Source organism: Platalea leucorodia (genome assembly GCF_965183815.1).
Source record: "Platalea leucorodia genome assembly, chromosome: 2".
NCBI classification, from domain to species: Eukaryota; Metazoa; Chordata; class Aves; order Pelecaniformes; family Threskiornithidae; genus Platalea; species Platalea leucorodia.
The window spans coordinates 98,503,912-98,529,352 of NC_138824.1; the positions used below are offsets into that span (position 1 = coordinate 98,503,912).

General features: G+C 36.0%; 1 protein-coding gene across 6 annotated transcripts in view; it reads left to right on the plus strand.

Annotated features, from left to right (window-relative positions):
• BRWD1 (bromodomain and WD repeat domain containing 1) overlaps positions 1-25,441 on the plus strand; it is a 63,148-nt gene that overhangs the window by 13,439 nt on the left and 24,268 nt on the right. For all 6 annotated transcript variants that reach the window (XM_082338014.1, XM_082338015.1, XM_082338016.1 and 3 more), the window contains 19 exons: positions 768-868; positions 2,245-2,285; positions 3,874-3,972; positions 5,437-5,587; positions 6,170-6,304; positions 7,741-7,869; positions 9,184-9,409; positions 9,836-10,021; positions 10,766-10,949; positions 11,783-11,873; positions 12,790-12,930; positions 13,835-13,920; positions 14,870-15,065; positions 16,056-16,172; positions 16,321-16,428; positions 16,656-16,780; positions 16,890-16,972; positions 17,413-17,524; positions 23,366-23,427. In XM_082338014.1, coding sequence (XP_082194140.1) covers positions 768-868; positions 2,245-2,285; positions 3,874-3,972; positions 5,437-5,587; positions 6,170-6,304; positions 7,741-7,869; positions 9,184-9,409; positions 9,836-10,021; positions 10,766-10,949; positions 11,783-11,873; positions 12,790-12,930; positions 13,835-13,920; positions 14,870-15,065; positions 16,056-16,172; positions 16,321-16,428; positions 16,656-16,780; positions 16,890-16,972; positions 17,413-17,524; positions 23,366-23,427 — 2,373 coding nt within the window. The remainder of the gene's footprint in view (positions 1-767; positions 869-2,244; positions 2,286-3,873; positions 3,973-5,436; positions 5,588-6,169; positions 6,305-7,740; positions 7,870-9,183; positions 9,410-9,835; positions 10,022-10,765; positions 10,950-11,782; positions 11,874-12,789; positions 12,931-13,834; positions 13,921-14,869; positions 15,066-16,055; positions 16,173-16,320; positions 16,429-16,655; positions 16,781-16,889; positions 16,973-17,412; positions 17,525-23,365; positions 23,428-25,441) is intronic.

Below are 25,441 nucleotides of genomic sequence, written 5' to 3' on the forward strand. Positions count from 1 at the left end.
GCCAGTTGTATGCAGGGAGAGTCATAATGATCCCTCCCTTCTCAAGGATCCACAAATGTATCTATAAATGTGCTTCACTCCTGGCTTGTAGTCTTTTTTCATTCTAATCATGTGGGTGACTTGTGGGAAGGCTTACTGGTACCAGACAGCATGAACATCAGGAGAAACTTGGGAATTGCAGAAATAAAATACAAATCGAAGTGTAGTTTGTTAACGTTGTCAGGATGTAGCCCTGGGTTGTGTTTGGGTTTTTTTGAGGTTTTGTTTGGGGTTTTTTTTGACAGCACTTACAGGTGCCAAGAGGCAGATCTTCATATTATTGCCACCACAGCTAAATATTGGAGTACTTATACTGGTTTACTTATGCTTCTACCCAGTTTTGAAGCAATTCACATGCCACAAATGGGACACATGCTACAGTGAAAGAGTCATCTAGATAATTCTGATGATGACTAACCATATTCCCAATAATCAAAGGCTTCTGTGTGCAATTAGTAGTGTTAGATGTTTCAGCATTCCCCTAGTTATATATTTTAAAAATCTTTGTAACACTGAGTGCGACCATTTATTTTTTTACTGTGGCTGAGAGTTTTCTGGGGCAAGAGGGGGATTTCCTTCCACATTTGTATGTCAGTGGAAGAGCATAAAAAACGTGACACTCTTCAGATTTTTTCTTTTTTTTTTTTTTTTTAAACTAGGCATCTGAGATGTTGGTGATCTGTTTTAATTTCTTATACAGTAGCTTAATTATTGCTTGATTTTTACAGGTGGTATGTTTTTAGCAACTGGCAGCACTGACCATGTCATCAGGATGTATTTTTTTGGCTCTGAAACACCTGAGAAAATAGCTGAATTGGAAAGTCATGCTGTAAGTAAGATTATTAAATCTAATAATTAGTCGCTTCAAGCGGTATTGAAGTTACAAGTTAGTGTCGTTAGTGGGTTTGTAGCAATGTTCTTTTACTGAATATTTTTAGAACTTATGCAGAATTTCAGCCAGTCATCTCAATGTGACTTGACCATTTTAAAGGCTGGAATGTATCAAGATGATATTTAGAATTCTGTCTTTTCAGCTGGATGTCATACATTTCTCTAATTTTAAAATGTGTGGTTTGCTCGGTTGCTTCCCTCTGCAAGTGTGCCCAGCCACCCGCGTATTGCATGCTGTATACAGGAAGTAGTTAGGCTGAGAATGTGGTTTTCATTACTCAAGTTATTTATCATTTGATACCTTTTGTGTTAAATCTTTAAATGGGATTGAGTTTCCAGAATTTTACTTCCATTCATCTTGACCTTTATTCATGTCTTCAGTGGCTGTGCAAGCTACTTTATACTTCCTAAGTAGTGAGTCAGCTTGCTCATTTAGCGTTGTTTCCCCATGTGCTTTATGTAATCTGTGCTGTCTGTCTTTACTTGCTTTCTTGATAAAACTGATACCTGTTAGGAAAAGAACTTCTTAGATAAAATACTGTTATTTTTTATTCGTGTATCTTAGTTTACTGGATTCTAAGGAGTCTAAGGGAAACTTGGCTTACATTTGTGTGCTGAAGGTTGAGTCTTTTTTTTTTTTTCAGCACTTGATGCACAAAGAATCTGTAGTTTTACTGCAGAGAATTTAGATTTAGTTGAACCCTTAAAGCTTGTTCAAGGGCAGCTCTTAAAACACTCATCATCATCTTCGTTTTGTTTGCCTTGATATATTTTCTCCAATACTGAATCTAACTTTAACCATTGATGTTATAGTGATAAGGCTGGATCAATACGTATTTTGTATGTAGAGAAGACTTCCAGCTCTGAAGATAAACTGATCTGAGTGTGCTATCTACTTTTCTTGTAGTTTTTATTGTGATAAAAATGAATAACTAATTGTATATTTCTTTAAGGGATGTGTGAGTAGGAGTGGGAACAATGGATTGCTCTTCATTGTAGTTGGCTTAGGATATTGGAAATATACATTCAAGTATAAGTTAATTGGCTGCCAAGTTATTAATGGACAGTTATTTCATCCGTCAATCCTTCATATCTAATGGGGACATTTTTAAAAACTTGCATTTTAAATGCATTAACGGTTAGTGAATTCTGGTAAGTATTTGTTGGACTTGGTTCATCTTGCAGTTAAAACTCTTAGAAATTATACAATATGCATTTTTTTCATTGTTTCAGATTTTACTAAGCTCAGATTTGTCAAAACCATATTTCCCGTTTAAAAATGTAATTTCTAACAAACTGTACTTTTTCTTACAGGACAAAGTTGACAGCATTCAGTTTTCTAACAGTGGTGATAGGTATGTTGAAAGATGCTCAAATGTGAACAAACAATACATTATTTTGGAATTAAGAATGTATTCTTGTTCTCACCTGGAGGTTTCCAGTAAGAAATTCTACTTATTTAGAACTCAAAGGGGAAATTTGGACTAATCCAGGAGAGCATAGTTAAGTTTCAGCTGTCTGTCTCAGCATGCTATTAATCTTTGTTAGACAATGTGTTTGGACTGGCTGGGTTTTTATTTACCTGGAGGAATGTTACCACTTTTTAAGATACCTGATATATTCGTGGCTTCATAAACCTCCTCTTCCCCCTCCTTTCCTTTCAGTTTCAGGAAGTATTGGATCAAAACAGGAAATAGGAAAGTGCAATGCAAATGGTCTAAAATAAATTTTAATCCTTTTAACTTCTTTCTAGCCTTCTATTATTTTTTTTAAGGAAGTGAATTTTACAGCTGATTTGGCGGGGGGGGGAAGCATTGTGTAAATTCCGTTTGTAAAACTTCACCCATACTTCCGGTACAGCATGGAGTCAAAATTGATCTCTGATTGGCCTTTCACTAATTAGTCAGTGGATTTTAGCCTTCAGGGTAGACTTAAATCTGCAACCATAAGTTGCAGCTTTATTTTCTTTTTTTTTTTTTTTCTCAAAAGCCAGATAACTGTGACTAAGAATGCTAATAATCTGCCTTCAGTTTGGAAGTTGTAGTTGTCTTCCTTTTTAGGTGTGTTTTTTTGCAGTTATACTTGTCTCCGGGGCCATCATGTTGCACTGGTCCATCCATGTTACTTGCATGGATTACTTTTCAAGGCAGTACCAAAAAAAAAACCCAAACCCCAAACCAAACACAAAACTTCTGCTCTTTTGCTTGGTGACACTTTCTATGGAAGATGTTTAAGTTATATAATTATTATTAAAATGAATCATAGCAAATTAGAGCACAATCATGATATACCTAGCACGCAAACTTTTTTTCTGTGGGAGGTATGTCAACTGTCTTTCTCAGGGTTGTGATTCATGGACTAGGGAGACTATCTTTGGATGTCTTAAAATGTTTCAGTTCCTCTGTTCAGGAATTTCCATTCTGCTGCATTGATAGTTCATGAAATGGAACCCTGAACTGCCATGGTTTACACTTTGGTATCTTAAAGTAAACCACTGGTGGTCTTGTCTTTTGTGCACAGTTGTGGGTGGGAACATCTCAGGTTTGCCTGTGCTGATGTGTTCTTGCCTCTACTTCAGTATCTGATACTCTACAAATTCAGAATGGATTACTTAAAATACTTCATTAAAGTATTGTAATTGAGAAGGAGTCGAGGATGAAGGTGTGAATTAAGTTTAACTTTGGAACTTGCTTCTCTGTTCTACATGTTTTGACAGCTTTGTTGAGTTTTTCAGTTCAGGAAAACTCTCTTTCCTGGGCTTCTGGAAAGAAAGTTAATGGCCAGGTAACAGTAAAGAATTCTCTTGCACACAAATTGAAGATTTCACTTCTATCAGTCTTTCATTGTAATGTTTTAAATTGTGGTGGTGTGTAACTCTGAACATACTTTAAAGCAAATTCTTTTGAAGATGCATTAACTGTCTTTTAAAACTACTTCTTCAAGGTTCATAAGTGGCAGTAGAGATGGAACAGCTCGAATCTGGCGTTTTGAGCAAGCAGAATGGAGGAGTATTTTGTTGGATATGTCTGATCGATTACCAGGGTAGGTGAAGTGTAGTCTTTTTATCTGTTGTGTGAGGTCAGAAAGCTTGAATAACTTATCAAGCACACTTACTTACAGTCAAACTAGAGCAAGCCTTAGCAATATTGTGATCAAGTGGTGTGGTCTTTGGGGGGGTGAAATGAGTGTTCTGGTGATGTAATAACTTGCTAAATTTTAGTCTGTGCTTGAATAAATGCATAAATATTTATATAGCTTTCAAATGTACACTGTGCCAAATTAATTACATTTCCTTTGTTAAAGAAAAAAGTTGACAGGAAGTGTGATATATCTTCTCTATCTAGATTTCAGTCAGACACCTGACAGGTCACAGGAGAAACATTTTCTAGATTAGTAAAAATAAGGTAGATGATAACCTTTTTCCAGGAGAGGTCATGACAGGTAATAGGTGGGTTTCATCAAGGACTGATCTTGCTGACTATTTTCATTGATTTTTTTTTTTTTTTTGTAGTTTTTAAAAGTGTATTAATGAAATATGCTGGTGGCACACAGTTTGAATAGTGTCATTACAGATGAAGATCAGGATATTACATGGCATTGGATAAACCTGAAGGGTGGATGATTTACAGTAGTACAGAATGCTCAGTCAACTTTTATAGGCACTAAGCAGAATTGAATTTGTAGGTGATTAAATGGGGCGGGGGGGGACACAAACACAAAAAACACATCTTGGGTATACTAGTTGATTGGAGGGTGATTGCAAGCTCTTCTTGTAATGCAGCCATGGAAAAAAAAAAGTGGTTTTACTTAAAAAAAGGAGGAGGTATTAATAGTTGAGATTTGACTGTGGCATCTTTCTGGGTTAATATGTACAATTGTAGTTGTGTATAACTGAGAGAGAGTCTTTGTAAGAGAGGCTACTAGTTGACATGGAATATAGATAATACTGTGTGAAGGTATGTTTCAAAGAAAGCTTGTTCCTTCAGTTGACTAAGATGCTGAGAGGGAGTGTTACAGTATCCTATAAATGTATTTTGGGGAGAGAGATGAGGAAATAGAGGTTAATACTAATTATTATCTTTAATATATTTATGCTGGGAATCAAAAAAAAATTCTTAGTTAACATAGAGGTTAGTTTCTGAAACAGAGTTAGTTGGAAAGCTCTTGACTGTAAAAAGTCCAAATTTTTAAAGGGATTATGTTAGGACTCTAATTGTAGAAGAAACAAGACTCCATGAAAAAGGAAAGCCTTTTGCCTTGCATCTCAAATGGGAAAGAGGTTATCATGTCCTATGAAATAAGTATGCTAGAAATCCAGATTTGCTTTATAGTTGATTGCTTCAAAAAGAATGAAATTTAGGGACAAAAGTTTCTAAACAAATTTAATTCTTAACTTCCCTTCCCTTCCCTGATTATTAACATGGGAAAACAGGTTCTTTTTCTGTACTTTGAGATTGTAATGGGCTAATTAAAAATATCTTATGCCTGTTCAACTCTCTAAAATAGTGACATGTGTTCAGAAGAAGACAAATTTATGAAGCCTAAAGTAACCATGATAGCTTGGAACCAAAATGATAACTATGTCGTTACGGCTGTGAATAATCATCTGCTCAAAGTTTGGAATTCCTGTACAGGGCAATTGCTTCATGACTTGGTGGTATGTAATTTTACTTGCTTTTTGAAGTAGATGGTCTTCCTGCAATGACATGTTCATGCTGAGTTCATAATTAGATCTGATTTGTCTTGAAAGCTCTGTATGAATGATAAAGCAAGTGTAGTGTTTCTTCGATATTTTTAACCAAAACTAGCTGCTTCCTCCTGCATTTGAACAATCCTTTTCCTAGCTGCTTTGTTGAGCTTGCCTCTCCTGTGGAATAAGTAAAAGTTGCTGTGCAGTAACATACTTGCCCGTTGAATAGCTCACTGTCCTTTGGCAAAAGCTCCAGATTCCTAGAGTTCTTGCATGAATCTAGAAAATGACTAAATTTAGAACGATGATGTTTTTCTGGCTGCCTGCGGTTTTCCCCTGCTTATGTGCCACAGGTAGCAGTCCAGATAGATACACTGTGGAATTTGTAGAAGTCCATATATTTTTGGAGACAGCTTGTAGGGGTCTAATTTTCCAAAAGTATGAGTGTCAGGAGAGGGTAGTACAGTGCTTTAGACTCTACTGTAAATGTCCTATTGATGTGGATTTATGCCCTCTTGTTTGCACGTGATGTGCAATTTTGATTTCTAGGGGCATGCGGATGAAGTATTTGTCTTGGAGACCCATCCTTTTGATTCCAGGATAATGCTGTCTGCAGGTCATGATGGCAACATCTTTATATGGGACATTACCAAAGGCACGAAAACAAAGCATTATTTTAACATGGTAAGACCTTTTTAAACTCCATTTTTTTTCAACACACAGCAGTGTGTTCACATACTAGTTTAAGGAATTGTCACGGACACCCCCTGCACCTTTTGGGGAAGAAGAAGAAAAAAAACAAAACAAAACAAAACCAAAACCAACAAACAGAAAACAAACAACCAAAACCCACCAAGAAAACCAAAACCAACAGAATTTATGAGTTCGGTTTTTTTCTCTAGAGCTTTTACCTTTGAATTTCTTGGTTATTGTAATGGTAGGTACAAAGTGACCAGGAGCCAGTTTTAACAGTTTAACGTGGCAGAAAAGGAGGGCTGGGATTGCCTCCATTGTCTGTTCCCAGCTGTCTACTTCCATTCTCTACCTTGAATCAGGTGCCTCTCACTGGACTCTTTACTCAGCTGAGTCAGGTCACTGACCTTCTGCAAAAGTGCTCCCCACTTCCTTCCACTGCTGCTTTTCTGTAGAGCTTCCGAGTTGAATTTAGTCAGGGAGGTCTTGATAAGCTTCTGAGACAAGGAAGATGAATTGTGAGAATTTGCAGTTGGGTGTGAGGAATGTGAGGTATGGGGGAGCAGAGCAGGACTTTACTTTCTTCACAGTCAGTGTCTGAGCTCTTCAGCCTTCACCTGTTGATGAGGACTTTTCAGGCTGTGAGGTGTTATGAACAGTTAACACCAGGGCTTTTCCACTCTTTAGTAATAAAGATCTTCTTGAACCTGATTAGTGGTCACTATTTTCTTTAATTGAGATGAGGTGCCATCTAAAAGACTGAAAGGTCCTGTTTTAGACCATCATTTCAAGAGTCTTATGGACAAATACTTGTATTCTCAACTGTCTCAAAAATGATAATATTACCATAAGCATTAGTGGATTGGCACAGTTCTTCTTGAGAGCTCCCATGACATTCACTCCATTTGACAGCTCATGATTAACACTTAAAATAGGTTATTTTCTCTGAGACTTAAGTTATGATCCAATGTTCATATTAATTTTTTAATCTAATTTTTTTTCTGGTTACAGTCAATAGCGAAGTGATTTTTTTTTTCTTTAGCTTTAAGATTCCCTGAGCTTTTCTTGAAAGTGGTTTAACAAAATCAGTATATATTGTCTGCAGCTTACTTTTAAGCAGTATAGTAACAGCTAAAAAGACTCAAAAAGCGTTTTTTCCTCCCTCCCTTAACAGTAAGTTTCCATACCCTTTAGTGCATCTTTTAAAATTGAGTGCATTTTTTAAAATTGTATGATTCAGGACTTAAATTCACAAGTCAAGGGGAAAAGAAATAAACTGAAGTTACGAGGTTATTTGTGCTTTAATGGGGGTATTTAAGAGGTGCGTGACTGCTTTTGATAGAGTAATTAATTTTTGATGCTGCATTATTGTTAGCTCAAAAAAAAAATTGGTCAAATAGTCTCGAGTTTTTTTTCCTTCAATCTAGATTGAAGGCCAAGGACACGGTGCTGTTTTTGACTGTAAATTTTCACCAGATGGTCAGCATTTTGCATGTACAGATTCTCATGGGCATCTATTGATATTTGGTTTTGGCTGTAGCCGGTCTTATGAAAAGGTAAGTTCAGCTTTTTATTAGAACTGTTTATTCAAGATTCTAACTGAAATTAGATTAGTTACATTCGTTCCTCTAAAATATCATATATAAAAAAGAGTTTTGTATGGGTACGGGCTCTAAATATAACTCTCAGACATCAAGGAACCTGTTCTCTTGTAGGTATGGTCCTGGCACAGCAGAAACAACCAGTGTCTTAACGTTCCCTTGGGAGTAGCTTCCAGGAACTTTTCTGGAATACATTTTCATCTTCCAGCCAGCTAATTTGCATGTTATTTGTTGAGCCTCAAAATTACTTTCATTTCTAATTTCTGAAAATAGCTTAATGTTTAAAGATTGGAATGTATCACAAATTTTGTTGCACCACTACCTAATTAACAAAAAGCAGACTGTATGTTAAGAAAAATTTGCAGGTTAATTTCAATTATTAGAACTTGCAGTTCTTTAGGCCTTTCCTTACTCAAACCCAAATTCACTGTAGTAGTTGGATGAATATTTCCTATTGCTTATTTTAATCAAACGCTGTGAATTTTGAAATGTTAGAAAAATGTGCACGGGATAAATGTTTTGCTTTTTTGAATCTATCAGCCTGTTTACTTTTTGTTTTGATGAACACATGTGTTTCTGTTTTTTTGAAATAGCTCTCAAAAGTGCAGTTCTGGCCTATACTTTTCTTCACTTCCCCCTCAATTTTTTTAAAGTTGCCATGGTAATTCCATGTTCGTCATTTTAAAGAATTATTTTTTTTCTTGCTCTACATTCTTAGCTGAAATTGAAAGTTATTCTCTTCATCTTGCTCATCGTTGCTAGGAGCAAAGATTCTGACTGTGATCTAATACTTGTGTAACTGTTTTCCTTCAGCTGCATGGATTTAACAGACTGTTGCAGTTGCAGAAAAAATTTCTGGTGGACATTGCATGATTAAAAAAACTTTACTTTGAGAGCTTACGCTGAACTTTAGACAACGATTTCCTTGCATGAAAACCAAGAAAACTTTTCTAATTATGTGGGGAAAAAAGTAGCATGAGATGTAAAATATTTTTAATTTTAAGTGTAAAACAGTGCTTCTGCTTTCAGTTACCTCAGTTTGTTGTTTTCTAAAAGCATTTTGTTGCCTGCAAAAGCACTATCAAAAATGAGAGTACTGCAACACCCGTACAGGTTAATTGTAGCTATGCATAACTCTTCTTATCAGGAACTTGCCCTTTCTTTTAGCTTTAAGGAGATTTTAGATATTTTAGTGTCACTTATTCTTCTCCGTTCTTTAGCATATTCTTTTTTTCAAATTGGTAACATAAAAACTTCGTTTCTTTTTAGATTCCTGATCAGATGTTCTTCCACACTGACTACCGGCCACTTATTCGAGACTCTAACAATTATGTCCTAGATGAGCAGACTCAACAGGCTCCTCATCTCATGCCCCCTCCCTTCTTAGTAGATGTGGATGGAAACCCTCATCCAACAAAATATCAAAGATTGGTGCCAGGAAGAGAGAACTGTGCAGATGAACATTTGATTCCTCAACTTGGATATGTAGCAACAAGTAAGACCTACATCCAGAAGTTAGTTACTGTAGTAATTCTGAATCGGAACAGAGTAGATATGACATAGGTGATTTAAAAATACCTTTGTTTTCTCACATGCTGTTATGTATTTATGTTCACTAAAGGTGCTGAAAGGTCCCACAGTGAATAGAATTGTAAACAAGCAAAAAAAAAAAAAAATCAGTTGTTCAAATGGATGTCTTAATTCTTTTCTTCTGTGCGGGCAGTGACATGCACAAACTGCGTTTGAGTTGTAGACTTTGTAAAGGTCTCATTCAGAATAAGCAATTGGAATCATTTCAAGAGCTGTTTTCATTGTGTTTAGTTGTAGAACATGTCTCACTGTGATGTGAACAATGAGATTAAATCATTTGCTGTAGTCAGTTAAATGAACCCATTCATTTTATTTGTATTACACTTGCAAGGTGATGGAGAAGTGGTTGAACAAGTTATAGGCCAACAGACAGTTGATCAGGATGAACAAGGCTTGGAGCCCAGCATTCTTGATGGCATGATTAGACAATTACAACTACAACAAGATCAAAGAACTGGAGCTGATCAAGAATCTGCTTCAAGTGGTCCACAAAATGGGGAAGGAACACCTAGGAGAGGTTAGTACTTGCTGATAAATTCTTAGGTAATTGTTCTATCTTCATTTTTATTAACCCTGTGTGAAATATTTCAAACAGGTTTTAACTTTAATGTTGTTTGGGGGACTAAGATTCCCTTAACATAGTGATATCTGGTTAAGATCTTTTTAGTCATTAAAACACTGCTACTCCTGTGATTAAATTAAAACCCAAAGCGTTTCGCTTTTCCTTTTAAAGAGCATTAATTGTATTTCTTGTAGAGTGCTACATATTTAATAATATTTGTAGAGTACTCAAATAACATTTATAGGAGCTACATTTATTCTCCTCTGAAGTTTGCAAAATAAGTATTTACGATTATTCAAACTGGTTTCCCCTCTCCCTTCTTTACAGATTTAAACCAGACACTCTTCTGATCTGTGTCCTTGTAGTTTTAATTACGTAAGCTCAGGTCCAGGAAAAGTGCTTTTTAGAACCTCACTAGCCTCAGAGCTGCCTGAAATAGTTCAGAAAAACACCTCTGTCACATTATACTTCCTTTCACTATATTAAAATAGTAGTAGAAATAACCATTTTAAAAGTATATGTATAATCTCACTGTGTTTTCTACAAGACAGGTAATTTCCTGAAGGTGATAACTAGTCATATACTTACGGTCACGGAGATAAGAATAAGTAAAGTGTTAATTTTTTATCTTGTAGTAAGAAGAAACAAGGTTCTAATTCTGTGTAGTCTGGAAAAAATGTTTTTGTTTGTATATTTTAGCTTTCAGAAGACCAAGTTTCGACATCCAGTCTCCTCCCAATATTGGTCTGCGACGTAGTGGGCAAGTTGAAGGTGTGCGTCAGATGCATCAGAACGCTCCACGAAGTCAGATGGCTACTGAGCGAGACCTTCAGGCTTGGAGACGAAGAGTTGTTGTACCAGAAATACCACCAAGCTTACTCAGGTCTGTAGACAGCTTACTGGGCTGCAGATATGACTAGAGAGAATGCATCATGTTTTTTCTAAATCTAGTGCTATTAGACCTAAGCTAAAACACGTGTGGTACACATTGAAATAGTTCAGTGTTATGGTCAGCTGTGCTTAAAAACTTTTGATTGTAAAGTCCATTCAACAAAAATAAATGGAAGTTTCTCTCGCTTAATAGAGAAAGATTCTCCCGTATTTCGATATTCTAAGTCATCTTAAAGGGCAGCCAGATTACCTAGTTTCTTGCTTTTTCCAAAATAAAGGGATATAGGTTAAATTCATTTACGTGAAAGAGTTCAGAGAGATTGTGCTTTTGTGAGACTTTGTGAAGGTGATGTGTTATGACCAGAGAAGCAGCACTGAGCACTTGAAATGCTAAAACAGTTAGCTGCTTTCAAAAGTACTATCAGTATGCATCTGTGAAAAGGAGAATTAATATCAATAGCTAAATATTTCTTTTTAGTGGTACAGCCATATGTGCTGCCACATCTCTGAAGTTTTTTAAAAAGCTTTCCCAGTGTTGGGAGGTAGAACAATTGCGAAGGGAAAAATGTGTATTGAAAATTGTGTTGAAAAAGTTTATTATATTCTGATATTTGCAAGGAAGACTTTCTTAATGCCCATCTTCTTTATCTGGAAATGAAAGGACATATGTTACAGGTGTTTGAGCAATAATAACATCTGAAATTAATAATGTAATGGAATTAGATGTTAGGGTTTTTAGATAGATCCTTTAAAGAGAACGGACCATTTAACTTCTCAGCATTGTCAAAACAGATGTAGAATTAGATTTTCATTACTTTCTTGTAGGAAGCAGGAAGAATATCGAATTGCAAAAGGGGAAGAAGAGAGAGATCTTTATGCAACAGAGAAGAAAAAGTCATTCGAGTCATTGGAAAAGGTATGCAGCAGCTTCTAGGAAAATAGGCATTCTGTGCCCAGGGACAAGTCATGGTTTAAAAAATGAAAGCAGACATTTCTATGGTCTTCAAAGGTTCCTGCTGATTCAGCTTCTACTTATTGCAGGACAAGGTTTGATTTATTTTTATGAATATGCAGAATTCTTTTTTCTTTCAGTCTTGTCTCCTTCCATCTAAGGTATTTGGTAGTAATTTTTAAAGGCAGGCTAGGTTTCAGGCCATTCCAGTTTTACTGCAGTTACAGTTTCAAAGACAGCTGTTGTAGGTCCATGCTAAAGCACTGAGGAGTAAGTGGGAATGTTCAAGGTCCTGTATTTGAAGAACTATAACCTATATTGCTATGCCCTTGTCATTTTACTTTAGATGACAATGTTTTGTGTATGGGGCAACTTTTTCAGACTTGCCCCATTTTGAATGATTTGTTTCGTTATCTATTTTTTGGAAGAGATCAGTAAGAGGAAAAATTGGTTATTGTACTGTTTTTATAAGACAGTGGCCTAGTTCACTGTGTCTTGCAGTACAAAACAATTTGACGCAAGAGTTCTAGTGCATGATCCCCTCAACTGGGGGGAGTTGAGGATTCTCAGAATTGCGCGTTGTAGGCAGTTAATGTCTTGGTTCTGTAAATATATTTATCAGGTAATGTGAATGGACATGTCACAGTAGTTTACAAAGAGCAATTTCTTAGAACAACTACTAAATCTTAAGTTGGGAACAGCAAATTTAAAAGTATTGGTTTACAGGAAAATTATTTCTTGTGAAAAGGAGTTTTGACATGATCAGGCTATTTCAGTTTTTACATTCAGCAGTGCTTTTAGCCACCCTTTCACCCCCATAAAAGTTCGCCACATACATACTTTTATGTAACTTCTTTTTTTCGCTTCCTATGTAAATTAGAGTGACTCTGAGTCTTCATTAATACAATCTAAGCGTAGACTGCATAGACGGAAATACTCCAATTACCGAACACGGAATAACATTGAACAACTGGAGTCTTCTGATGAGGAAAGAGATAGCTGCTTTGGCTTGATAGAGCAGGTAAGTTCTGTATTGAATGTTAAATCTTGTTTTTCTTTTTGTTTTTCTTTTTTTTTTTTTTTTTTTTTTGCTTGGCAACATATACCTTGACATGAGCAATGCATTATATTTAGTCATTTCAGTTATGGAAAACACATTTAAAACATGAAGTTAATGCAAATAAATTGTTCAACAACAATCAGGAAATGACTTAAGTTATAATACATTTTGATGTATCTTGACCATTTAGTTTTGCATTTAAATACATGCATGAATGCACCCAGTTAGTACTTGGTCCATGAGTTGATAGTAAAATCAGAAAAATCACCTGATTCTAACTTGCATAACTAATGAAAAAAAAAAAAATCATAGAAGTGCTACTCCTGTAACAGAATATTCCCATGTTGTGTGCGGATGGGAGATGTGATAGTTTTCCTTGATTTGCTCCTTTTGCACTCTTGAAATTCTTGCTTTGCATTCTAGTGAGCTAGATTTTATGGTGTACTTTACATGACCTAATTGCAGCATCATGAGTCTGGAATTTAAAGGAATCAAAATCGCCTGCCACTTTGTTCTGATAAATGATGTGAACTTATTCTTAGACTAGAAAAAAATAGAACCGTCATATGGTAGGGGAACAGAAGTGTTGCTTTGTGAAGAGTGCCTACAGCATGTGGCTAATAAAATGTGAGTGAATATACAGAAGTTGATGATTAATAGTGCGCTACTGAGGTTAATAGGCTAAGTTGAAATCAGCTACAAAAAAGAACTACTTTCATTTCCATTTTGACAACTGTTTTTACCAGATTTCTTCCTAACTTGTTAACTACGCAGACATGAATGGAGAATGTGGTTTATGTTTCAAACCCTTAAAACATGTGCTGTGAGAAGGTTTTGGATTGACTCTGCATATTTTTAAATTCAGGAAGCTGAAGAAAGTGAGGGCTCTGGCTCATCTGATGAAGAGGAAGAGTGGAGAAGTGACAAGAAAAGCAACAGTAATAGTTCTAGGTAAAAGCGAACAAACAAATCCCAGCTTTTACTGTAATGGGTTTTACTTGACTTTTGGAAAGTTAAAAGTTGTATGGAAGTTCTGTTGTGCTTTGTATGTAATAATATTTTGTAGGGTGCTGACTGTACTGAGACATTGCATTGTTACTTAGTGTTCCATTTCACCAAAACATTTATGTCTTTTAATATAGTTTCAAATCCGTTTACTTTTTTGCTAGATGGCAAGGAGAAAGAAGATAGTCTGGAATGTTTTTATAGTGTGTTTTGTTCTGTTGGGTTTTTGAGGGGTGCGGATTTGTTTTGTGTGGTTTTTTTTTAATAATGCCACAACAGTTAGTTGCTTGCTCTTACAAAAATGTTTAGGTGAAAAAAAAAAAAAATCTTAATTTCGATAAGGTTATAATTTTATTTGAAATAGAAGTTATAGATAACTTTAAGCACAATACCATGGCTTTGTAATCACTTTACTATAGCTTTTTTAGATATTCTTTCTAGAACACTATAGTAGTAAAACTAGAAAATACTGAGAGATATTAAAAAGGCAAATATGTTCCTGTGAGATTTGTATAACTGTCCTTAAAGAATTTAAGTAGTGTTTGGCCAGTGTGTTTTTTAGGGAGAGCTCTTAACTAGTCCAGAATTTCATTGCACAACTTTCTTGAATTCTAAAATCAGTAATTTTATTCACCAGACTTGAGTTGTTTTTGGTTTTGTTTTTTTTTGTTTTTTTTTTTTAAAAACATGCTTTGAATTATGCTGGTCCCAAAAAATTGTTAGACATCAAGTGAAGTAGTTGTTAAAACAGGTCAAAGTAATTTTAGTACTTTTGATAATGCTTTCAACAGCAATCTATATCTGCAAATATTTGTCTAAGAGAATTTAGCATTCTGAAATATTCACAACTTCGTTATATGTTTGTATTTTCCCTGGCCCCATCCACTATGGACAGTGATTCTTCAAGTAGATACTCTGACTGGATTGCTGATGCAGGGATTAACCTACAACCTCCTGTACGGACTTCTCGACGGAAAACTATCAGATATTGCAGTACTTCAGAAGATGAAGTATCAGCAGAGAAATCATCTCCTCCAAAGAGAAGAAGAAGAAAAAGGAGAAAAAAGCCCAAACCAAAAAAGCAGGAGGAGGTATACAGTTAATTTCATCTGCTCACTCTTGTAGTAAATTTCTCTCTTAGGTTTTTAGATCTCTTCACTGGAAACTGTTAAAAGTAATTGTTATTGCCATTGGACAAGGATATTGGTATCACTACATACAGTGTACTGTTAATTAATTTGAGACCATTCCAAATGCAAGGTATCTGATGATTTGTATGGAAGAATCTGCATTCCAAATGAAGTCATTTTCACTTTTCAAATAAAAAGAGTTCTCAAAGTTGCTGGTATCAAAGTGGAAATGTGATTATTAAATAACTGTACAGAATATTAGACTAAAACCCTGTTAAACTGTCTGGTTTTAAGCAATGTGTCTTGTTGAAAACTTGGAATATAGTCACTGTATTTATGCTGGCCATTTATACTTGGGTTGAATCTCTAATTTTTGGTAAGTTACAATATTTACTCTTTAAGTTAGTGAAATTTTAAAGTTAGTTTAAATAATTATCCTTTTTTAAGTTACAGTAGCTGTTGTTTGCTGTTTTCTACCATAAAGGGGCAAACAGATTTTTTCAATGCTTGGGGTAATTTTAGTATGTTTTTCTCTCCATCCTTTCAGTGCTCAAAATGATATTTTTGGAACTGTTTTAATATGGATATTTACTGTGCAATATCTCTCATAATTTTCATCTTCAAATAGTTTCTTGCAGCTTGATAGATTTTTAATTGGCCACTGAGACTGCCATCTAAATTATAAAACTTTGTTTCTCTTAAGACCTGCATAATAGTAATCTTGCTCACTGAAATCTTCATATAGGAAAGGAATGCTTAGTATTAGCACTACAAATACATTTACAACTTGAGCAAAGCCTTGGAGGAATTTTGCTAATAGGTTTTGGAAATGTACATTAGTCTTTTATAAGTTAAGCTTTTGTCTGCCAAATTAAAACGGGATGAATTGTTTTGATGTCATGTCAGCAATATGTCCATTATGTCTAATTTTGCTGTCTATTACATGTGAAGGCTAATGCTCCAACACAACCAGTAAACTTGGAGTTCTCATATGATTGGCATCCTCCCATTTGGATAACAGACACAGCTCTTCGAAGATCCCCTTTTGTTCCTCAGATGGGTGATGAGGTAGGAATATTGATTAAAATCTTTAAATGCTTGTGTTAACTAACATTATTATAGTTACTAAATATAGGATAACCTTTACTGTTTGGGTTTTTTTTGTTTTGTTTTGGTTGGGTTTTTTTGTTTGTTTGGTTGGTTTTTTTTTTTTTAGGTAATATATTTCCGACAAGGACATGAAGCTTACATTGAAGCAGTTAGAAGAAATAACATTTATGAACTGAATCCGCACAAGGAGCCATGGAGAAAAGTAGCCCTTAGGGTAGGTGTGCATTGAAGATACTGTGAGTACTAGTAGTCTGTGAAGGAAGAGTTGTATTACACTGTTTGCAAAACATTGATTTGTGAGGTTATGCCATTGCCCTATGGAAACAATAGGGGAAAGTTCGTTCAGTTACCAGAGTATCTTCAGAGTTAACTGTCGGAAGCCTGAATATAAATGGCTCTGTTAAAATTGCCAAGTCTGACAGACTTTGTTCTTACCTGTAGGATCAGGAATTGGTAAAAATAGTTGGAATTAGATACGAAGTTGGTCCTCCCACATTGTGTTGCCTCAAGCTTGCCTTTATAGATCATGCCACTGGAAAACATACAGACAAATCATTTTCCATCAGGTACGTGCATCTTTATTTTTCTGAAAAGTATTTAAAAATACGTTTCTTTTTAAGCTTCTTCCTAAAGCCCTAAGGCACCCACATGAAAGGATTTATTTTTTTTATCTAGATACCATGATATGCCAGATGTTATCGACTTCCTTATATTACGTCAGTTCTATGACGAAGCACGGCAAAGGAACTGGCAGGCTTGTAAGTGTGTTTTCTAAGTATTTGACTAAACAATTTTGAAATAAAAAAATTGTCCTTGGCTAATTGCTGAATATGCTAGATGCTACTTGTTTGTAACTTCAGAGGGCTCTCTGGTAGGTAAGGCCCCTTTCCCCATTAGAAATTTGAGCCTACTGACTGCTGTCCTAAGCACTTTGGAGCGACTACCATAGTCTTCAAAACATGTATTGAGACTCTAGTGTTCCTTTTTCTTATTTTCTAGCTAAGTAACAAACTTATTTAGATTTTAGCACTTGTATTTTTTTGGCATAATAAGTTGTCTCATCTTTTATTGAATTTCAGTGGGTTTAGAACTTTAAACTGAAATACATTCATCAAAAGTTTTTCTAATTGCATGTAAAAGAAGCATAGCTAAATAACTTTCCTTAATAGAATATCTGAGCAGGCTTTTTTTGCTCTAGCTGATAGGTTCCGATCCATTATTGATGATGCGTGGTGGTTTGGAACGGTGTTGGGTCAAGAACCATATCAGCCTCAGTATCCAGATAGTCACTTTCAGTGTTACAGTGTTAAGTAAGTATAAAAAGATTTTACACTTCTAATGTTAGTAGCATGGGTTGCCTCTTACATAGCTGGCTTATTGGTATGAGAATGTATAAATCGTTCAAATGATTTTACTGGTGTATATCACTTCTTAATGGTTTCAAGTTGCTAATCTAGCACAACATGAATATGTAATAACTTGTGGCAACTTTTTAGTGAACAGTAATATGGAAAAAGAAGTTATTGACCTCTTTCACATTTGCGAATCATTTTCTGTGATGTCTAGTGCTGAATCTCTTCCATGAATCCATGAAGCAAGTAATGCAATTTCCAGTGTACACTAATTATTATTCTTCATTGATAATTGATTTTGGATGGAGCATGCTGAATCTCTTCTGTCATTGCTGACATCACGATCCTTATGCTTCAAGTTCTCGCACTTGTGTCTTTCATGTTATAGTCCACAGGAGCAAGTATACGTATAAGATGTTCTCACGCTGTCACTTGAGACTCCTGTAGAGGATGTTCCCAAATGTTACTCTCTCTCTTCATGCTTGACACATGAATGTGAAGACAGAACTTGAGTCTCTTCACTACCTAGTGGTATCCTGCCATATTCCCTATTGTGTAGGTCTCACCTGCAATTTCGCCTTTTGATTTCCTCTTTGGGTGATATTTAGCTAGGTAACTGGCAGATAGTGTAACCCTGCGTTACAGGTAACAGACAAAGCCCTTTGACTGGTCTATTTGTCAGGAGATACAGTACTGCCTAGATGAAGGTATATAATATCAAGTGCATTGTTCAAAACATGGCAAATTGAGCAAATCAAGGGTATTGGAGTAGAGAAAAATAACTGCTTAAACAGGAAAGGCCAGCAACATCCGAGTCAAACTGGTAACAAGATAGTTGGACGCATACCTTCTTTACCAAGGTGTGTTCTGAAAAATGACCCCGTGACGATTTGACATTGGTGGCGTTCCTGTGCACCTTCTGTCATATTGACAAAGAGGTCCTTCACACAAAGGAGAAGAAAGGTGAACAAAGATAACTCCGGACCTCAGTGTTCAGAATCAGGATATTGTCCTTGTGCTGCCCTGTCCAAGTTGTCTGGAATGGTTCTGGGATCTTGCTTGCTTCTGCAAGGAGAATAATCAGTGAATACATAACATTCCTATTCCTGTCATGACCAGAGATTCTTCCCATGTCTTTTACAGTATATTTGATGTACAGAGTGCCATTGTTAGAGGGCTTTTTAGTTTTTTTCACTTGAGGCTTTTGAACCTGTCACTTATCCCAAGGAAAGGAAGTACTTGTAGCTGAGACAATTCTGTGAGACTGCCAAGATTGTGTTACATATTTTAGTTCCTTGTCTCGTCTACTTTACTTGTCATCTATCCCGTTCATTTTCCTTAGTGGGAATATGTAAGTAACTTCCAGATTGAAGTTCTTGCCTGTATGCTTTTGGCAAGTGAATTTTCACTTTTGCTTCTACAGCTACAGTTAGCAAATTGGCACTCTTGATGTGCCATAAATAAAAGTGGCATCAATTTCAAGTCTCTACAACATCATCTGATCGTAAAGAATTTCTTCACGTTCCTGTCAGTGATAAAGCAAAGACTGCTCCACGTATAAAGGATCTATCAGTATGTGCGAATACTTTTTTCTTTCTGACAGTTGCTTAATCACCCACAATGAGAAAGTACATGCAGATGAAAAACTGAAACCCAGACATTGATTTCTTGCCCTCATTTCATTCTTCTTCAGACTCTTCTCTTACCTAAAGAGAGGATCTTGACAAATTAAAATGGTGCTGGATGCTTACTGAACATCTTACTCATGTCCCAGGCGTGAGGGATAGTACACTTGAAGCGTATCTCCTGCAGGTGATGTAGGGGTAAAAATGCTCAAGTTACTGGCTACTATATTTTCCCTTGTTTTGTAAAATGATGTACAGAGTAAAAATCCACTGAGTCTAGATACCAGTATGAAAATACAACTAAATGTTCTTTCAAAGTACTAGATTTTATCTGTTAGATAGCTCAAACCCTTTGATATGCTACCGTGGGGAATATGTTACTTTCCGTATGTTACACCTTTCATATGTTTTGTTATGTTACCACAGTTGCTCCTTAAGAGTAAGTTTAGGTGGGGTTTTTGGTTGTTTCTTGGCCAGTTCAAAATCAAGTTTCCAGTCATGAAAAAGAGCTTATAGCCAGTTTCCTAGACTCCTTTCTTCTGTGAACACTAAAGGATATTTCAGTATTTTAATGTACTAGCCTTTAAGGGACGAAAGTCTAGAGCTGCTTTGAAGTTCGCTTAATAATTGAATAGGGAAGGAATGTAGTGCTCTTTAAAGAGCACTTTCAAAAGAGAGCTTTTTAAAGATTTGTGCTGCTTTTGTAGAGAATGTGACTCTGTCCTACCTTGACTCACAAACGACTCTTCTAGAGAAGATTCCTAAGATAGATAAATATGGAAATGTCTGGAGCGTTTTGCAGGTGTAGTTAGGTTTTGCAACTTGGCTGGGTCCTTAGCTCTTTCTGCAAATACGATCCTTTGTTCAAGAATCTTAGTCTTGTCTATCTAAGAATCTGCATGTGGTTCAGCAGCAGTAGCTTCATAATTTGCATTCATATGCTTTATACATTAGATGCAAAAAGATTTTTAAATACATTAATTTTACATCTGTTTAAACAGGAAAAAACAACCTAAACACAAATGGCTGTGACTCTGTCTTGGAAAAACTGCAATATGCAGTCTCTCTTCTTCACTCAGGATTTGAGTTATGGTGCTTTTTTAGATGGTAGTATTTTGCTAATCCAACTGAGATTGAGCATCTGCAGTTGTTCTTCACCACTTCTGAGGCAAAGAGCCTTATGGGAATAGAAGTGCTTTTTATTTTATACCAGAAACAACCTTTGCAAGTTGGCTTCAAAACACTCAAAGATGGAGAGTGTGGGGAAACCACATTTGAATGAGATGAAGGGGAGTAATTGCCACGTAACTTAATGGAAAGTCTTATCGGTAACCAGGTTGTCACACACTTAGGAATCATCTCAAATTATCACCATCACTGTTGTATAGATAATAAATAAATAGAAGATGTATAATTTGAATGTTTTGTTATTTTATTGGCCAGACAAAAATAGGTATTTGTGTAGCAGCATCTTTATAGATTATTAAGTTGCATTACCTGGATGAATGGAGCTTAAGCAGAACTGAATGGGGCTTAAGCTGTACTAAGCTGTATTGATAAAGTCTTCCATGCAATATTATGAAGTAGTATATACATTCATGAATACCAACAACTTCTGAAGTGTTGTGCATTAACTGGGAAGGAGAACTTTGTAGATGGACCTTCAGAGCCTCCAGAGCTCTGTGAGTTCATAAACATCAAACAGGCTGAATGTGGATGGATCAAAGTTTTCCTAAGTCAATGGGTAATCCAAAATACTGGAGAGGTACTCTTGCCTGAGCAGAGTTTTAGTTATAAAATGTAATGAGGATGATCATGGCAATTTTCAGTTCATTTGAAATAAATACACAGGAGGTATTAGACCAAATATCTAAGTTTATTAAGTCGTAAGAAGTAGACGGCATTCACTCAGGCATTTGAAGAACTCTGATATGAAACTCCTGGCAAGGCTGCAAGCTGTCCTACAGTTGGACCCTATCCTAGAGGACTGGCAGATTGCTATTGTAACTCCTGCCAACCGAAATGGCTCTGGAGGGAAATTTGTGAACTGCAGACTGATATACTTGACTTCAGTTTCTGGTATGTGCCTCTAATAAAGAATAACACTGTTGAGTGTAAGGATAAACCCAGCTGTAGGAAAGAGCCAGCACTGCATCTGTAGGGGAAGTTCTGCCTCTCTCCTGCTTTTGAAGATCTGTGACTTTGTTAGTAAACATATGAATAAAGTGGACAATGGACAACATATATTTGGATTTTTTTTTTAAGGCCTTGACAGGGTTTCTCTTCCAGGGATGTTAAAGAAACAAAGATGACGTAGTATTGGAGCAAATACTTCCAGGTGTTGAAAATTGGTTAAACGATAGGGTGCGAAAGAGTGGTTCTTAACAATCATATTGCAGGCTGGAATAGCGGGCTCCCCCAGGAACTGGTGCTAGGACCAGTGTTAGTCAGTGTCCTTCTAAGCCTCTTGGAGGGCGTGCACAGTGAAATATGCAAGGTCTGTAAATATCGCAAGTCATTTCGGGTAGTAGTCAAATATCACCCTAAAGGTGAGGACTTCCAGGAAGACCTCATAAAACTGACTGGGTAAAAACTGCCAGGTAATTTTCAGCGCAGATGTATGTTAGGTAGGATGTCTGAGGGAACAGTGGTCTTATTTATGCGTCTATGATGGTCAGCTCATTAGTAGATTCAGCTGAAGACAGAAATGTTGAGGTAGTCATTGACAGTTCTCAAAACATCAGCTGTGTGTGCAGTGGCAGCTACAAAAACCAGCAAGGTGTTAGCCACCATCAGAAAGGATATCAAGGACAAAATAGTATTGCTCCCAGCTTTCTAGCACTGTGGTATGCTGATGTCTTGATGCATTTTGGGTCTCAGGATCTAAAGGAAGATGTAATGACTTTGGGAAAGGTACAGATGAAGGGCAACTAAAATGATTAAGAGTATGTACCAGATGCTTTGTGGGTTAAGACTGAAAAAAAAAGTGACTCTTCAGATGGAAGAGAAGGGTGAAAGGGGTGCGTTCATAGTTCACAAAATCATAAAGGTGATAGGCAAGGTGAATAGAGAATTATTATTCACCAAATTCTGTAATGACAGAACTAGAGGTGCATGTTGAAATCTGTAGGTAATTTGTTTAAAAGACTTTGGTTTTGGGTTGTTTGGGTTTGTTTGTTTGTTTTCATTGGGGTAGTGAACTTCGGAAATACATTTACACAGTAGGCTGTGGAAACAGTATTAGCAGGTTAAAAAAGGTATTGGACAAAAATAAACAGATACTAAAGGAAATAAGTTGGGATGTATTCGCAAGCGTGCCTAAAGGAATACAGTGATCATGAATGCTGGAAGTATGAGTAGAATGGATTGTACCAGGATCATATGGTCTCTGTAAATAGCATCTCCCAGTAATAGTTTCAAAGACACAAATTACTGATCTAGCTGGACCAGTAGGGTGTTAAGCTGATCCAGTCGGGCATTTCTTATAAATTTGTTGGTATTTTTTGTGTTGTTAAAAACATGTAAAAATCTTCCCAAATGTGTCCAACAAATGATATTCATACCTAATAGTTAAGTTTCAGAGTGAATATACAGATACACTATCAATATCAACTGTGCTTGCCTTTACTTCCTCTTGGTCCTTACTTAACTTTAATTTCTTCATTTTATACTTACTCTTTTCTTTGTCTTAATGTGGTATGCCTTATGAAGTGAAATGTCAATATACTGAATACCTCACTTATTGTTCTTCCTTTCTCTGAAACATTCCATGGACTTGAACAGCTATTGTTTTGGTTAGCAAAAAAATCCTCTCCCCTGTGTGTTTTTTCTTGTATCTTCCCTTTGATGTTGTTATCTCATTTTTCCAAGTGTACAGCTTATTTTTCTTCTGCAACTTCCTGATACAGGCTTTATAAAATTGATTTTTATGTTGGGTAAGTTGCGTATAGCCAAAATCAGGAGCATAATTTTAATTTGAAATTCATTATGAAAAATGTTTCTTTTTTGCACTGTGATAGCTGATTGCTAGCTAATTCTTTTTTTTATATGCATGTTTATACAGTATATTTTATTAATACCTAAAAATAGCTGTGATTTAAATATGCTTGGAGGGAATACTTCTGAATCAAGATAACTTTAAATTATTATTCTTTTTTATAACTTGGTGAATCAGATGGGACAATGGTGAAATTGAAAAGCTTAGCCCGTGGGACATGGAACCGGTTCCTGATAATGGTAAGTAGAAACTCACTTAATAAAACAGTTTAATGTGCTTCTCCCTCCTTCCAGTTCCTTTGTTTCATGCAGGTAGTGGACCTTAGATGATTCCCTTCTTTCTTGCGACTCTTGCCACTAAGTCATCCGAGTACAGTATCCATTGTGCACATCTACTTAACAGGTGGAACTGATATGGTAATAGTTATCCTTTAAATTATAGAGAATGCCACCAAGGTGGTTTTGTGCATTTAGGCAAGAAAGTTCTTAAAGACAATCTTGCTTCAGATTTGTTGAAGTACCTTGAACATACCTATATTTTTCCCTTTGCGTCTTCCAGAACAATTTTGAAGGAAATACTTTAAATGTGTAGCTCTGACTTATGCAATAAAACCTGCTACTTCCAAATGTCAAGTTTCAAAAACATCTCAAGTTTCAAAAAAACTAGTTTGTTGTAATACATTATAGTATAAGGGGGTGGGGGAAGAATATGTATAAAATAATTTCCAGTCAGCAAAACCAGCAATTTGTAAAGTTTGCTGGTCAAATCCAAAAGATCTGTAAATGCAACAGTTGGATTCCTGGTTTGTCATATTCAATTCAGTTTTCCAGTGCTTGTCAGTACAAGCTGGGGGAGGGAGGAGAGTCTGTGAAGTACTGGGAGTGTAGTTACTGAATAAGCTGTAAAAAAGATACTGATTTTCTTAATAACCTTTGCTAGGAGTTAGGTTGTTTCCCAGATACCAGAAAGGATTACGCTGTATTTTTTCTCTTAAATATGAGTATATGGTACACATGTGGATGTTCTCAGTAGCCACCTGACTGTCTAATCTTTCAAGTGTTAGCTGGCTGCTTTAGTCATATCTTGTCATGACAAATTCTGCAAAACAGTCTGAAATCAAAATGTGCAATTGAAATCTTTATGTTTCAGTTTATAGAAAACAAGTAATCAGCAGAATTTTGATCTTACACACACAGAGATTTAATTGAAACATTCCATTTTCTCATCACTAACATCTGTCTCCTCCTAACATATAGAAGCTTTTTCTTATTCATGGTGAACTGATTAATGCTTCCCTTATATGTCACTGAGAGACAGTCATATTGTTAGAGGCTCACAAGCCTTACCTGTGAACTTAAGTCGGGATTTATTCTGTTAACAGGACAAATTGTATCAATTTCTTCTGAACGCTGTGTACTATGGTTTAAGTTGCTGTTTATATCAGTGTATTAGTTATCACTTCTTCCTCCTATAGTTTGAAATATAGAGTAGTGTTCTCAACCATGTAAGTGTGATAGCATAAAGGAATTACAATTCTTGAAATCGCTACACTGACAACGTAATGACAGACATCCTACAGATGCTAATTTAAATATGGATAGTATTACGTGTGTAAGTCATCATATACTGGCTATATCAGAGGCAAATTGTAGCTTCTTTCTTTGATCTAATAAGTTGTTACTTTGCCATGTTAAGAGCATAAGGTTTGATTGATCTGAGGAGCTATGACTTCACCATTGGAAAACTGGGAAGGGACACACAAAAAAAAGCTAAAAGCTAGTGTCTCTCTTGTGGACAAGGTCAAAGAATTGAGAAGAACATCCTCTGAACAGGCCAAGGATAAGTACCACAGCAGGCACTAGACTAGAGGAAGAGAAAAAATTGTCTGAAGACAATCCGGAACTCCTTATTTTCTACCTTTCTTTCCAGGCAGAAAATGGTGCTCTGTAGGGAAGTAAAGCTCTTACAAAAAGGTTTTGTGCATGTATAGAAAGCATTATTATGTTAATGATATAGTATAAAACAGAGGTTAAACCCCTTCTCCTTTACTTCCTCTTCCTTTCTTCAATTGAATGACTTACAGATCAAATTGAAATTGTACCTCGCATTTGCCACTCTTCTCTCAAAATATTTATTTTTCATTCAGTTTACTAAGATAGATGTATGGGAGAAGAACAGCACTGAAGTTGGACTAACTAGCAGGTCACAACTTTAATTTGTTACCTTTTGTATCCTGCAAGCATAAGTTTTGTC